This window comes from Cervus canadensis, chromosome 12 (genome assembly GCF_019320065.1).
Source record: "Cervus canadensis isolate Bull #8, Minnesota chromosome 12, ASM1932006v1, whole genome shotgun sequence".
NCBI classification, from domain to species: domain Eukaryota; kingdom Metazoa; phylum Chordata; class Mammalia; order Artiodactyla; family Cervidae; genus Cervus; species Cervus canadensis.
The window spans coordinates 57,490,623-57,503,359 of NC_057397.1; the positions used below are offsets into that span (position 1 = coordinate 57,490,623).

Here is a 12,737-nt window from a genome sequence, read left to right on the forward strand (position 1 = left end):
TTGGCCTCACTGCATGGGGCACATAGACTTGCATTCAGTAACACTCAGAACCCACCTGTAAGCACAACTTAGATTTGTGTTTCAACAAATGTATGACTTTATAGTTGTTCAAATGTAAATGTATCTGCCACTTCCAGATAACAAACATAGTGTAAACTAGATGTTTTTTTAAATTTTCAGTTCAAACAGAGGAATATGGTATAGAAAAATAATCTTCCCAACAAAATTTTTCACTCTCCTCCTTCCAAAATTAGGAAATCTAAGACCCATAAACTATTTTTAAAAGTCTAACACTTTGAACATGGAGAAGCCCAAAGAACTGAGCCAAAGAGTAAATAACAGAGTTACTCAATGGAAAAACCAAACTATGAAACCCTTTCATCAGTTGGAAAACCACTTCATGCTTCAACCTGAGGTAGAACCTTTGGAAATGTGATTAATCTTCCCCATTCTCTCAATTCCTCTTCCAGTTGGTCCCATCAATCCAACCTTTCCAAAGTGTCTTAAAAAACCATCTCTTCTTCATTCCCATTGCTCTTACGCCCATTTGTCTTTCCTGGGATCATAACCTCCTATCTAGGCTCCCTGTTTCATTTCACTTCTTCATTCCGGAACAATCTGACACTCCTTCATCAAATCTAAGACTGTTCAAACATATAAGAGCTCAAGTCCTAATATCACTTTCAGCATTTCTATAAAACATATGGACATTTACATTATATTTAGACAACTCATTTGTTGCCTAAACATGTCATGTATTTTTATTTCTGTTTGGAATGAAGTTCAAAAATAATATTTACCTAAAGATTAAGCAAAATGTTTACCTGTCTGAAGCTACGTCACTGGCAATTTGGTGCTTCACTCCTGACCCATTTTTAATAGAATCCTGTCTTGTGAGCCCATGAGATCGACTTTTCTCCACTGCAGGTACAGATAAGTCACCTGAGGGTCCTTGGAACTGGGCCTGCTCATGCAGTTTTGCTTTCTTCTCCTGAGGCGCCTCCTCATTCCGCAGTCCTCTGAGAACCTTTTGATCAGGTTGCTGTGGTGTATTAGATCCACTATTATAAAACCATGCTCCCGATTTAGTGAGGATTTCTTGTTGTTTTCGGCACAAATTACATACCCACATAACCTGCACGTGAATATACAGGGAAAAGAAATTAGTGTTTCCAAAGTTAAAAGCAAGTAAAAGGAGAGACAAGCTAACAAAATATATATATAAATGCATGATCATTCTTTCTAAAGTTAAAACATAATCCAGATTAACTACTATTGTAAATTAAATCGCATATCTTTTAACTCTGTCAAAATAACTATAATGAAATAGACAATATTTACTGGCAGCAGAAATACCAAACTAGAATGCAAAATTACTAGTTCTTCCTTTGTAATCTTTAATTGCTTTTTATTTAAAATAGGGGCATAGTAAAATACACAGAAAATGGATTTTGAGGCTAGAAAAAAATTGGATTTAACACCAACTCCAAGGAACCTTGGCAACAATTTTATTTTGTTTTCTCTTCAAATCGGATATACATGTCTCTTCAGTTTCTCCAAATAAATTCAAAGCTCAACAAGGTACTGAACCTTCATGTTTATAAAACTTAGTTCCCTTAATGATAAAATAAGAAATAGGGATAGTAATATTCATTTTCCGATTATTGTTTTGAGGATTGAAATAATTTATATAAAATGTCTGGCACAATGGCACAATGCCTGGTTTATGTTGGACTTTCAGTACGTTACCTACTAATACTAGGTTAATCTTTTATCACCAAATATATTACAGCTTCTTGAGGGGCTTTTATTTCTTTTGAGTAGCTCTTAATGGCTAAAATAAAGCTAGGAATATTGCTGATTAATAGAAACCTAACAATTCCATAATTTTACTAGGACACTTCACATAAAATGCACCATTTAACCATTTTTAAGTGCACAGTTCAGTAGTATTAGGTATATTCACATTGTTGTGAAACAGATCTCCAAAATTTGTGTGTCTTGTAAAATTCAGTCTATATCCATTAAACAGCAAATTCCCTTTTCTCCCTCTCATCCCCTGGTAACCATCATCCTACTCTTGATTTTTTTAATAGATGTGTTTTTCAGACTTCAGGAATCAAAGAATTTTAAAATTAACATCTGTATGGGCAGATAAACTTTACCTTCTTCTGAAAAATGTTTTTCAATTAATCAAGAAAAAAATCAAGTGTTTTTTAATGTCATATTTATGTCAAATACTAAATCTTAAGGCTCTCCAGATGGTTCAACATTTCTTCTTGGTTTGAATCAATTATAATAATACAGATAATAGCAGTAAAAGAAAAATTCAACATGCTATTTTCAACTGATACAAGGATGCTTTTGTAAAATGCAATTTAAAATTTTTGCTTCATTGCCCATTATTTCAGTTCACATTGTTTGTACAGTCTATATCAAACAACACTGCACTTGATCATTTTTATTTTGTTCTCTCTTCAAATTGGATATACATTTCTCTTCATGTTTCTCCAACTAAATTCAAAGCTCACTGGGGGCAACATCTATATCTTCTATTTGCATAATGCACATGCGTGCATGCTCAGTTGCTCAGTTCAGTTCAGCTGCTCAGTCGTGTCCGACTCTTTGTGACCCCAGGGACCCCAGCAAGCCAGACCTCCCTGTCCGTCACCAACTACCAGAGATTACTCAAACTCATGTCCATTGAGTCAGTGAAGCCATCCAACCATCTCATCCTCTGTCACGCCCTTCTCCTCCTGCCTTCAATCTTTCCCAGCACCAGGGTCTTTTCAAATGAGTCAGTTCTTTGCATCAGGTGGCCAAAGTATTGGAGTTTCAGCTTCAGCATCAGTCCTTCAAATGAATATTCAGACTGATTTCCTTTAAGATGGACTGGTTGGATCTCCTTGCAGTCCAAGGAACTCTCAAGAGTCTTCTCCAACACCACAGTTCAAAAGCATCAATTCTTCGGCGCTCAGCTTTCTTCACAGTCCAACTCTCACATGCATACATGACTACTGGAAAAACCATAGCCTTGACTAGATGGACCTTTGTTGGAAAACTAAAGTCTCTACTTTTTAACATGCTGTCTAGGTTGGTCATAACTCCCAAGGAATAAGCATCTTTTAATTTCATGGCTGCAGTCACCATCTGCAGTGATTTTGGAGCCCAAGAAAATAAAGTCTGACACTGTTTCCACTGTTTCCCCGTCTATTTGCCATGAAGTGATGGGACTGGATGCCATTATCTTAGTTTTCTGAATGCTGAGTTTTAAGCCAACTTTTTCACTCTCCTCTTGCACCTTCATCAAGAGGCTCTTTAGTTCTTCTTTGCTTTCTGCCATAAGGGTGGTGTCATCTGCATATCTGAGGTTATTGATACTTCTCCTGGCAATCTTGATTCTAGCTTGTGCTTCATCCAGCCCAATGTTTCTCATGATGTACTCTGCATATAAGTTAAATAAGCAAGGTGACAACATACAGCCTTGACGTACTCCTTTCCCTATTCAGAACCAGTCTGTTGTTCCATGTCCAGTTCTAACTGTAGCTTCCTGACCTGCATACAGATTTCTCAAGAGGTCAGGTGGTCTGGTATTCCCATCTCTTTAAGAATTTTCCAGAGTTTGTTGTGGTCCACACAAAGGCTTTGGCACTGTCAATAAAGAGAAGTAGATGTTTTTCTGGAACACTCTTGCTTTTTTGATAATCCAGCAGATGTTGGCAATTTGATCTCTGGTTCCTCTGCCTTTTCTAAAACCAGCTTGAACATCTGGAAGTTCACAGTTCATGTACTGTTGAAGCCTGGCTTGGAGAATTTTGAGCGTTACTTTACTAGCATGTGAGATGCGTGAAATTGTGCAGTAGTTTGAGCATTCTTTGGCATTGCCTTTTTTGGGGATTGGAATGAAAACTGACCTTTTCCAGTCCTATGGCCACTGCTGAGTTTTCCAAACTTGCTGGCATATTGAGTGCAGCACTTTCACAGCATCATCTTTCAGGATTTGAAATAGCTCAACTGGAATTCCATCACCTCCACTAGTTTTGTTTGTAGTGATGCTTCCTAAGGCCCACTTGACCTCGCATTCCAGGATACCTGGTTCTAGGTGAGTGATCACACCATCATGATTATCTGGGTCATGAGGATCTTTTTGCACAGTTCTTCTGTGTATTCTTGCCACCTCTTCTTAATATCTTCTGCTTCTGTTAGGCCCATACCATTTCTGTCCTTTATTGTGCCCATCTTTGTATGAAATATTCCCTTGGTATCTCTAATTTTCTTGAAGAGATCTCTAGTCTTTCCCATTCTATTGTTTTCCTCTATTTCTTTGCACTGATCACTGAGGAAGGCTTTCTTATCTCTCCTGGCTATTCTTTGGAACTCTGCATTCAAATGGGAATATCTTTCCTTTTCTCCTTTGCCTTTCGCTTCTCTTCTATTCACAGCTATTTGTAAGGCCTCCTCAGACAACCATTTTGCCTTTTGCATTTCTTGTCCTTAGGGGTGGTCTTGATCCCTGCCTCCTGTACAATGTCACGAACCTCCATCCATAGTTCTTCAGGCACTCTGTCTATCAGACATAATCCCTTGAATCTGTTTGCTCAGTCAGTTGCTTGAATCAGTTGCTCTGTTGTGTCCAGTTCTTGCGACCCTATTGACAGTAGCCCACCAGGTTCCTCTATCCATGAGATTCTCCAGACAAAAATACTGGAGTGGGTTGCCATTTCCTACTCCAGGGGATCTTCCCAACCCAGGGATTGAACCCATTCTCCTGCATTCCTTGCATTGGCAGAAGGAATACCACTGAGCCACCTGGGAAACCCTATTTGCATAATAAGAGTTTATACATTATAAAACAGTAAGACCTTCTAAATGTTTGCTAACTTGAAATCATTTGAAATCTTTCTGGGGGATGTAGTGTAATAAAATTTTTATGCTATTACACTAAGACTCATGTTCATCCATTTCCAAAAGAATTAGTCATCAATAACATTAATTTTTGTTACTGTCTTATTTTTATAAGTAAATAAGAAAGCATTTTTGATATTAAAATATCAAAATCTCACTCAAATTTTTAAAAATACATCATAGTTTCTTTTGGTTTCAATACATATGAAACATAAATACATCGAACTCATCAATAGTCTCAAAAATCAAATTTCGACCAAAATCTTCGGCTTTTAAATGCCATCTTGTGACAAATGTAGGTACTGCAGATCTCTTTTAAAAGTGAAAGCAACTAAATACAGAACCAGAAAATAATATTAAAAATTAATTTGAACCTTTCTGCTTTATTTTTTAAAAATTATGATTCATGTTAACAGTGATAATACAGCTATATGATTTTATGATATGAAGTTATCTGGGCTAAGTCACACTCAGAATATTGAAGAATAACATCCTTTTGCCCCTGGTAATTGATAATGAAACAGAAATGAGAGTTTGTGAACTATCCAATCATGATCATCTGCAGAAACATCTTACTGCTGCTTCATTATTTGTCACAAGGTAAGCAGGTGACTTAAACTCTTTCAGAGAGTCTCAAGAGTGTCCCTAGAACAGCAGCGTAAGTGTCACCTGGAAACTTTAGAAGTGCACCTTTTCAGGCGACACCCAGACCTACTAGATCAGAAATTGGGAAAGAATGCAGAAATCCGTTATTTCCTTTTATTTGCCAAATCCTACAGGTGACTCTGATGCCACCATGGCGGCAATTCCCAGCTCATCATGCCCAGTGAGTCACAAGTGTGCTCCTCAGAGTGGCCAGGCTAGGCTGGAGGAGGCCATAACCAGCCCTACCCATTCACCTCAGTGTAAACTAGGTAAGTGCATGATACTATTTGTACAAATTTATAAATTTAAATTAACTCCTTGTACAAACAGTATCATTTCCAGGTAGTGCAAAATGAAAAAAAAAAAGAAGAAGAAGAACTAGAAGCACTATGAGCTTAGCTTTCCTTATCTGTTAACACTCAGTGGATATTAATATATAAATATTAATATATAAATATTATATAATATAATATATGATATATAAATAAAAATTATTATTATGACTGCAAGGTGTGAAGAATGCTGTCTGATTCCTATTAAAGACACTGCGTCTTAATACTTTTCTCATTCTCTCTGGCTATCCACATTGTGCTGTGGTTAATCGCTTAGTCGTGTCTGACTCTTTGCAACTCCACAGACTATAGCCCACCAGGCTCCTCTGTCCACGGGATTCTCCAGGCAAGAATACTGGAGTGGGTTGCCATGCCCTCCCCAGGGAATCTTCCCAACCCGGGGATCAAACCCAGGTTTCCCCCTTCGCAGGTGTATTCCTTACCGTCTGAGCCACCAGGGTATTCTGACTGGATCCTATGTTCCTTCCTAAACTGCTGGCCTCTAGTAATCCTCATATCCTAACACTGAATTACCCTTCTCTCACCATCTCCTCCTACTCTCGGATTAAGAATCTATTAATATTTAAGGATCAGAAAGTCTAAATCCACTCACTTAAATTAATACAGAAACTGACAATTTCACTGGAAGCCCTTTACATACACTGCAACTTATCAATTGCTGATACTGAACAATGTCTTACAAATACATACATGTGCTGTGACGTGAATTTTCACTAATTGACTATGAAACAATTGATGTCTATTAGAGCTGACTTCTGTGTCTGTGGAAAAAAATTAACTAATTTGGGATAAAATAGCAGGACTTTTGTTAATGGAATCCTTTAACCAGTTAAGTTAACCAGCAAATGTACCTTATGATAAATGCTTTCAAAACATCTTAGAAATATATATGCTCATAAATCACCAAGGTTAAAGCCTATTAGTTTGGTTGGTGATCATTTATAAAAAAAAAAAAAAAAAAAAAACAAAACTAGGCCCCGAGAATACAAAGACACACAAGATTCAAAATTATAAGGTATTATTACTTTCAATTCTAAATATCCCAATATTTTCAAAGTAATACAGCAACATAAGAGGTGAAATACTAGTGACCCAAATTTGCCCCTTGTTACCATATGTTCCCTTCCACAAACATCCCTGTTGGGGTTAAAAAGGGGAAAAAACTAAGGAAAATAGGAATATCTCTTCAAAACCATAAAAATGGTAAATATAATAGCTAAATTTCATAGTCACAAACAAAACTATGTTAACTACATACAATAACTTAAAGGAATGTAAACCTCTGAAAACTCTGATTTTCATCTAAATAGGGATAAGAAATAACAGAGTATCTCAGAGAAATGAAGGATTACTGCTTAGAGACTGGTGCTAATGAGACCAAGGCAAAGTTGATAAAACCAGCTATCTTTGCACAGAATAAAAGAATGATCTAAACTCCAATCTAATCAGACTAGGCTCTACCACTAATCTACAATGCTTATCAATGTGTGCATTTGTCAGAAAAAAAGTGTTAAACTGATTGGTTTAACCCTATCACATGACTAGAAAACTGTGGAAGATGCTAGCTAGCTATTAAATTTATTTCCTTTTTCTCTTAGAAAATTACATTTCCCAATCTCCCTTGTAGAGATGGCCATTATTATGTTCTGGCCATTGGATTACAAGCATTACTCTTCAAAACTCTCATATGCGATGATCAAGCTCCTCATTCAAGACCCTGGGGAATAAAGGATCCATTAAAAAAAAAGAAGGAACCTGGGAATCTGAATGACGACTTGGAAGGGAGTCTCTGATGATCAGCCACAGACAGCAGTGTGGACTTCACATTGTGAGAAATAAACTTCTATTATGTTGAGCTACAGAAACTTTCTAAGTTTATCATTTGCAGTTGATTAATTCAAAATCTTTCTAAAGCACATGTTCTACTGAATGCGTCACCAGCATACTCTTTATATGTGAAGAACAATGCTTTACTAAAATGGGCATAAAAATGTGCTTCAGTGTTGTTCTGGAGCCAACTTTCACTGAGTCTTAAGAACGACTTGGGCACATTTCTTCTCAACTCTGCATTCGATGAAGTAACCTGAGTTACTTGAAAGCAGCCATACTGGATGTTTTTAGATTATGAAAATTGGAAAATACCACCAACCAGGACATTTTCTTACAGAGAGCCTGTGGTTAGCATTTTTCAGTACATCACTGAATATAATGTATCTAATACAATCTCCTAAAAGATTATACATTTAGTATTAAAAGACAAACTTGGATGAAGCTGTAATTTACCATATAATTAATTCAAGCCATAAAATTCTAATTTATTTATAGATGTGCAAGTAACTACTAACACTAACTCATTCATTATTTATTCATTCACTCGGTATTCACTAAATGCCTAGTGTATGCCAAACAGTATGCTAAGAGCTGGCAAACACAGCTCAGCAGACATAGATTTTGCTGCGGAGTTTAAAGTATAGTAAAGAAGACAAATAATTGCAAATGACCGCACAAATATTCTTTAGATTACTATTATGAGAAATGATACAAGAGGAATACAATCACACCATAAATCCCTGATGCCTCCTCTGCCCAGGCCCAGGCTGCATTTGGGGAAAAAAAGAACGCAGAGATCTTCAAGAGGCCTGGAAACCCAGAAAAGTCAACTACAGCATTACCCTACTGTTCCCATCATTAGATCTATGGTGTTTCTGTCCCTCAAAAGGTAGGGTTCAGTGGCACTGCAGGCTACTAACCTACATGCCCCTTCGCTAGCGCTGGCAAGGAAGTACCAGACCATATTTTAAGAGGATTAAAGTTTTTCAAACATGTTCCTTAAGGAATTAAGAGATCAATGTAATTTCAATGTAACAGGCTTATAGATTACAAAACAAGTATCAGAAAATTTCTTCCATCTGATATCCCAAGACAAGCAGCCAGACTTTGCCAAGTTCCCCATGAACCACAAGCATGGCATCTCTAGCTAATATACAATCATATTTGTCAGCTGATACAGGAGAGTTCAGCAGTGTCTTCATTAAGTCCCTCAGGAGACAGCAGCAGTACAGAAGAAATTTTTACTTGGAACTCTCCAAGTCTTACTTGGCTATTGATAATGGCTTTGAAAAATTACTCACAAAGAAACATAGCTTGTTTATTTCTCTAATTATTTATCTGATTTTCCTCAACAGCAGATTAGCCAGATTTCTTTCAAAACTGAGTACTAAATTTTAGCCTGATAAATAGCTCCTTTGGATACATTCTCTATGCTTTACATTTCTACTCCTTCCCCTGCTGTTTTCCAAGAAAGTATCTGGGTGTCCCATGGAGCTTCTGCTGCTAACATCAGTAGCTCATCTAACTCGTAGTCTGGTAGTCTGGTTCAGACAAGACTGGGCTCCACCGTTGACTTGATCTCACGTCAGCTCCCAAGGCTCTGCTGACTCCCCCGAGTCTCTGAACAACCCTCCGTTCAGTCACGGCCCCAGGTAGCTGTCCTGCAGTCTCTACTGCAGAGCGGCCACATCCCTCGCCCCTCACCACTGGGGCAGTGTCACGGCAGGGACATGCAGCTGCTTCTGTGCCCTCCGTGCCACCCTGAGCTGAGGGTAGTTCTGGAAAGCTAGTACTGGAAGGACATCCAGAAAGATATTGCTTCCAAGAACCTCAAATATTAATGTTAGGTAGTTAGAAGAGAAAACAGGAGTCCAAAACGGCGGTGGCTAAAAGACAAGAAAGGGAAAAGCCCGCGAAGAGAGAACAAAGGAAGGTCAAAGAAAGGTCCAGGGACCAGAGCGAGGACTTCAGGTAAAACAGCACTCCTGGCTAAGCCAAATTTACATAGGGCAGGCCCAGGGGGAAGGAAAAAACATATAAAAAGAGGAGCCAAAGGCCTCTCTCTCTCTCCCTCTCCTGCATGCTGGGGCGCTCTTCTCTTCGCATCTTTGGGTCGGCATGCCCTCACGCCTCGAGAATGGATTTACCTGTTATTATCTAAATAAAATAGAGCTGTAACACTGATTTGTCTAAGAGCTATAACACGGTCCGTTCGAGACCTGAGAGCTATACCACGGTCTGTCCAAGACCCGAGAACTGTGACACACAGCAGGCTTTAATATCCGTCACTCCAAATCTTTGTTGTTACGAGACAAAAACCGAGAAGTATACACTCGCCTGACATTAATAAGGGTAAAAGCTGCCCTTTGACTTAACTAATAAGCATCATCATCCTGAGTCAAAGACGAGAAAAGAACAGACTAGAACATTGCTCTGATCATCTGTGCCTTCCCACTGTCTTTCTTCTTCCTCACCATGTACAGGTAGAAGCGGCAGACTCTTCCTTGACTGTGTCCCTGACACTCTCCCCAAGAACCCTCAGGCTTGGATTTAGGACTATGGCGTCCCCCTTCATCATTCCAAAGCTTCCCAAAAGAAGCCAGCTTACTGATAAAATAATCCAAACCAAGAGGCACTTCGAATATACTATATCTATTTCTCTGTGAACTGAATACTGTCAGTTACAGTCAAAAATTAATATTCGCCAAAGTGCAAAGTATGAACCAGAACCACATCTAGAGAAAGAACTGGGAACTTCTAGTTTCTGATAAAATGGCTGGTTCCTCTACTCTGGGCAGGGTGGGAGGCTGCAGAGCACAGAGAAGGAAACTACTCTTTTAAAAGACAGGAAATGAAGTGAAAATGAAAGACAATTAAGTTAAAAATATAGTCATTTATTGTAATGCCATGCAGTCAATATTACTAAACATTTTAGGTATCTGTACTTTTATCAAAACAAAACACACAATTGTTGAAAAAACACAATTTTAACTTATCCTTAAAACCTCAGGGAAATTATTATAGAGAACTAAAAACTATAGTGACCTCTACCATTCTGCCTAAACTTAAACCTTTAAGCCTCTTTCTACTTTCCTTAACTCTTATTTTTATATATTACTTTGTTTCATGGCATGATAAAAATCTTAACTTTTAACTCTTTTCTGCTAAAATAGATATTGCTTGTATAGAAAGATTTTTGTTTCTGCACCCAGAATTTTAGCTTATAAAAAGTAGAAATAAACTAGTAAAATTAAAACAAAATGAAGGTAGGAGCAGAGCTGAAGCCTTAGGGCTACTGTGCCCCCAGTCAAAAAGCAGGCACCAATGGCTGAGAACAGAGCTCTTTGGGATAAAAGAACTAAATGTGCTCCTTGTAAAATGAAAACTTGGGAGTCAAGATTCACTTCTTGATGCCCAGGGAATTCATTAATAAAAGAAGCTGGAAAATACTATAGAAAACTGCCTCAACCTACAGATTACACATAGCTTTGGGCTCAGATAAATGGGACACAGTCTTGTAACAAGACCTGCAACAAAGCCAACCATGACCTTGGTTTGTATATATGAATTTGCAAGATCATTAACTTAAAATACCACTACTATGTTAATTTGCAGTATCACTAAATATCAAGATGGAAACAAGATCCCAGCTCACTTCTAAAGACCTGGTTCTGCATTGGAGAGACCAGACACTGCATGAAGGCAATCATAAAATTATTAATAAGGAAAACATAAACTCAGAGGAAAGGCAAGGGGGGGGAGGGGAGGCAAAAGGGAGGCAAAGAGGAGGAGAGAGAGAAAAGGAAAAAACTACAGTGAAAACTTAAAAAAAAAAATCATCTCACCAAAAAGAAATGGGGTCTAGATGGTTTTAACATTTGATGCTTACCAAACGCTGAAAAGGTGATCACAAACTTTTTTGAACTATTATAGAAAGGAGAAAAAAGGTAACTTCCCCAATGCAATTTATAAGACTAAAAAGATTTTAATGGCAAAATCAGAAAAGAGCAGTAGATTAGCTTCCTATGGCTGCTATCACAAATTACCACAAACTAGAAATACATTTTCACACGGTTCTGAAGAACCAGAAGTCTGAATTCAAATTCAGCATCAATGGACCAACAGCAAGGTATCAACAGGGCCTTGCTCATTCAAGAGACTCTAGGGAAAATCAATACTTTGCCTTTTCTGGCATTCAGCTGCTGATGGCTATCAGCATTCTTTGGCTTGTGGTTACATCAGTCCAGTCTGTAAAGACAGCACCTTCAGGTCTCTCTCTGCTACATCCTCACATCACCTTCTCTCTGTGTGCAAACCTCCTCTTATAAGGATGCATTTGTGTGCTTACTCAGTCATGTCTGACTGACTCCATAGACTGGAGCCCACCAGGCTCCCCTGTCCATGGAATTTTCTGGGCAAGAATACTTGAGCAGGTTGACATTTCCTACTCCAGGGGATCTTCCCAATCCAGGGATCAAACCCATGTACATCTAGCATATTCATGCAGAAGAATTATATTCAGCAATCAAAATGAATGAATTAGAAGATGTAGGTGGATCTAAATCTCAAAATAGATAAAGAAAGAAAAATTTCAGAAAAATATATACAGTATGATTCATAATATAAAGTTTAAAACCTTGTAAAACAATGCTTTATATGGTTTAGCAGTGTTTAGGTATAAACTATACAAATAAAAACTTATAGAATAATAAGTACTCAAGATAATTGTGCTATCGCAGAAAAAAATATAAAACATGAGAACATTTTAAGATTTGTATAACTTGCTTGGTATTCTCTAAACTTCTTGATATGTTTGAAATATTTCAAAATGAAAAAAGAGAGAAAAGAAAAAAAGTGGTAGGAGTTAGAGGTGTGTGTAACCAGGTGTCAGACTAGCAACCAATTAAGGTTAAAACAAATATATTAGTTAACTGAGAACTAATCATTGAATTTTCATACAAATATAGTTTTTAAAATACAGGACAGCTTACTTTCAAGGTTTTT

The 12,737-nt window shown here is 37.6% G+C and overlaps 1 protein-coding gene across 21 annotated transcripts in view; it reads right to left on the bottom strand.

Moving 5' to 3' along the window:
* RIMS2 (regulating synaptic membrane exocytosis 2) overlaps positions 1-12,737 on the bottom strand; it is a 586,517-nt gene that overhangs the window by 409,675 nt on the left and 164,105 nt on the right. For all 21 annotated transcript variants that reach the window (XM_043483862.1, XM_043483859.1, XM_043483855.1 and 18 more), the window contains one exon: positions 825-1,135. In XM_043483862.1, coding sequence (XP_043339797.1) covers positions 825-1,135 — 311 coding nt within the window. The remainder of the gene's footprint in view (positions 1-824; positions 1,136-12,737) is intronic.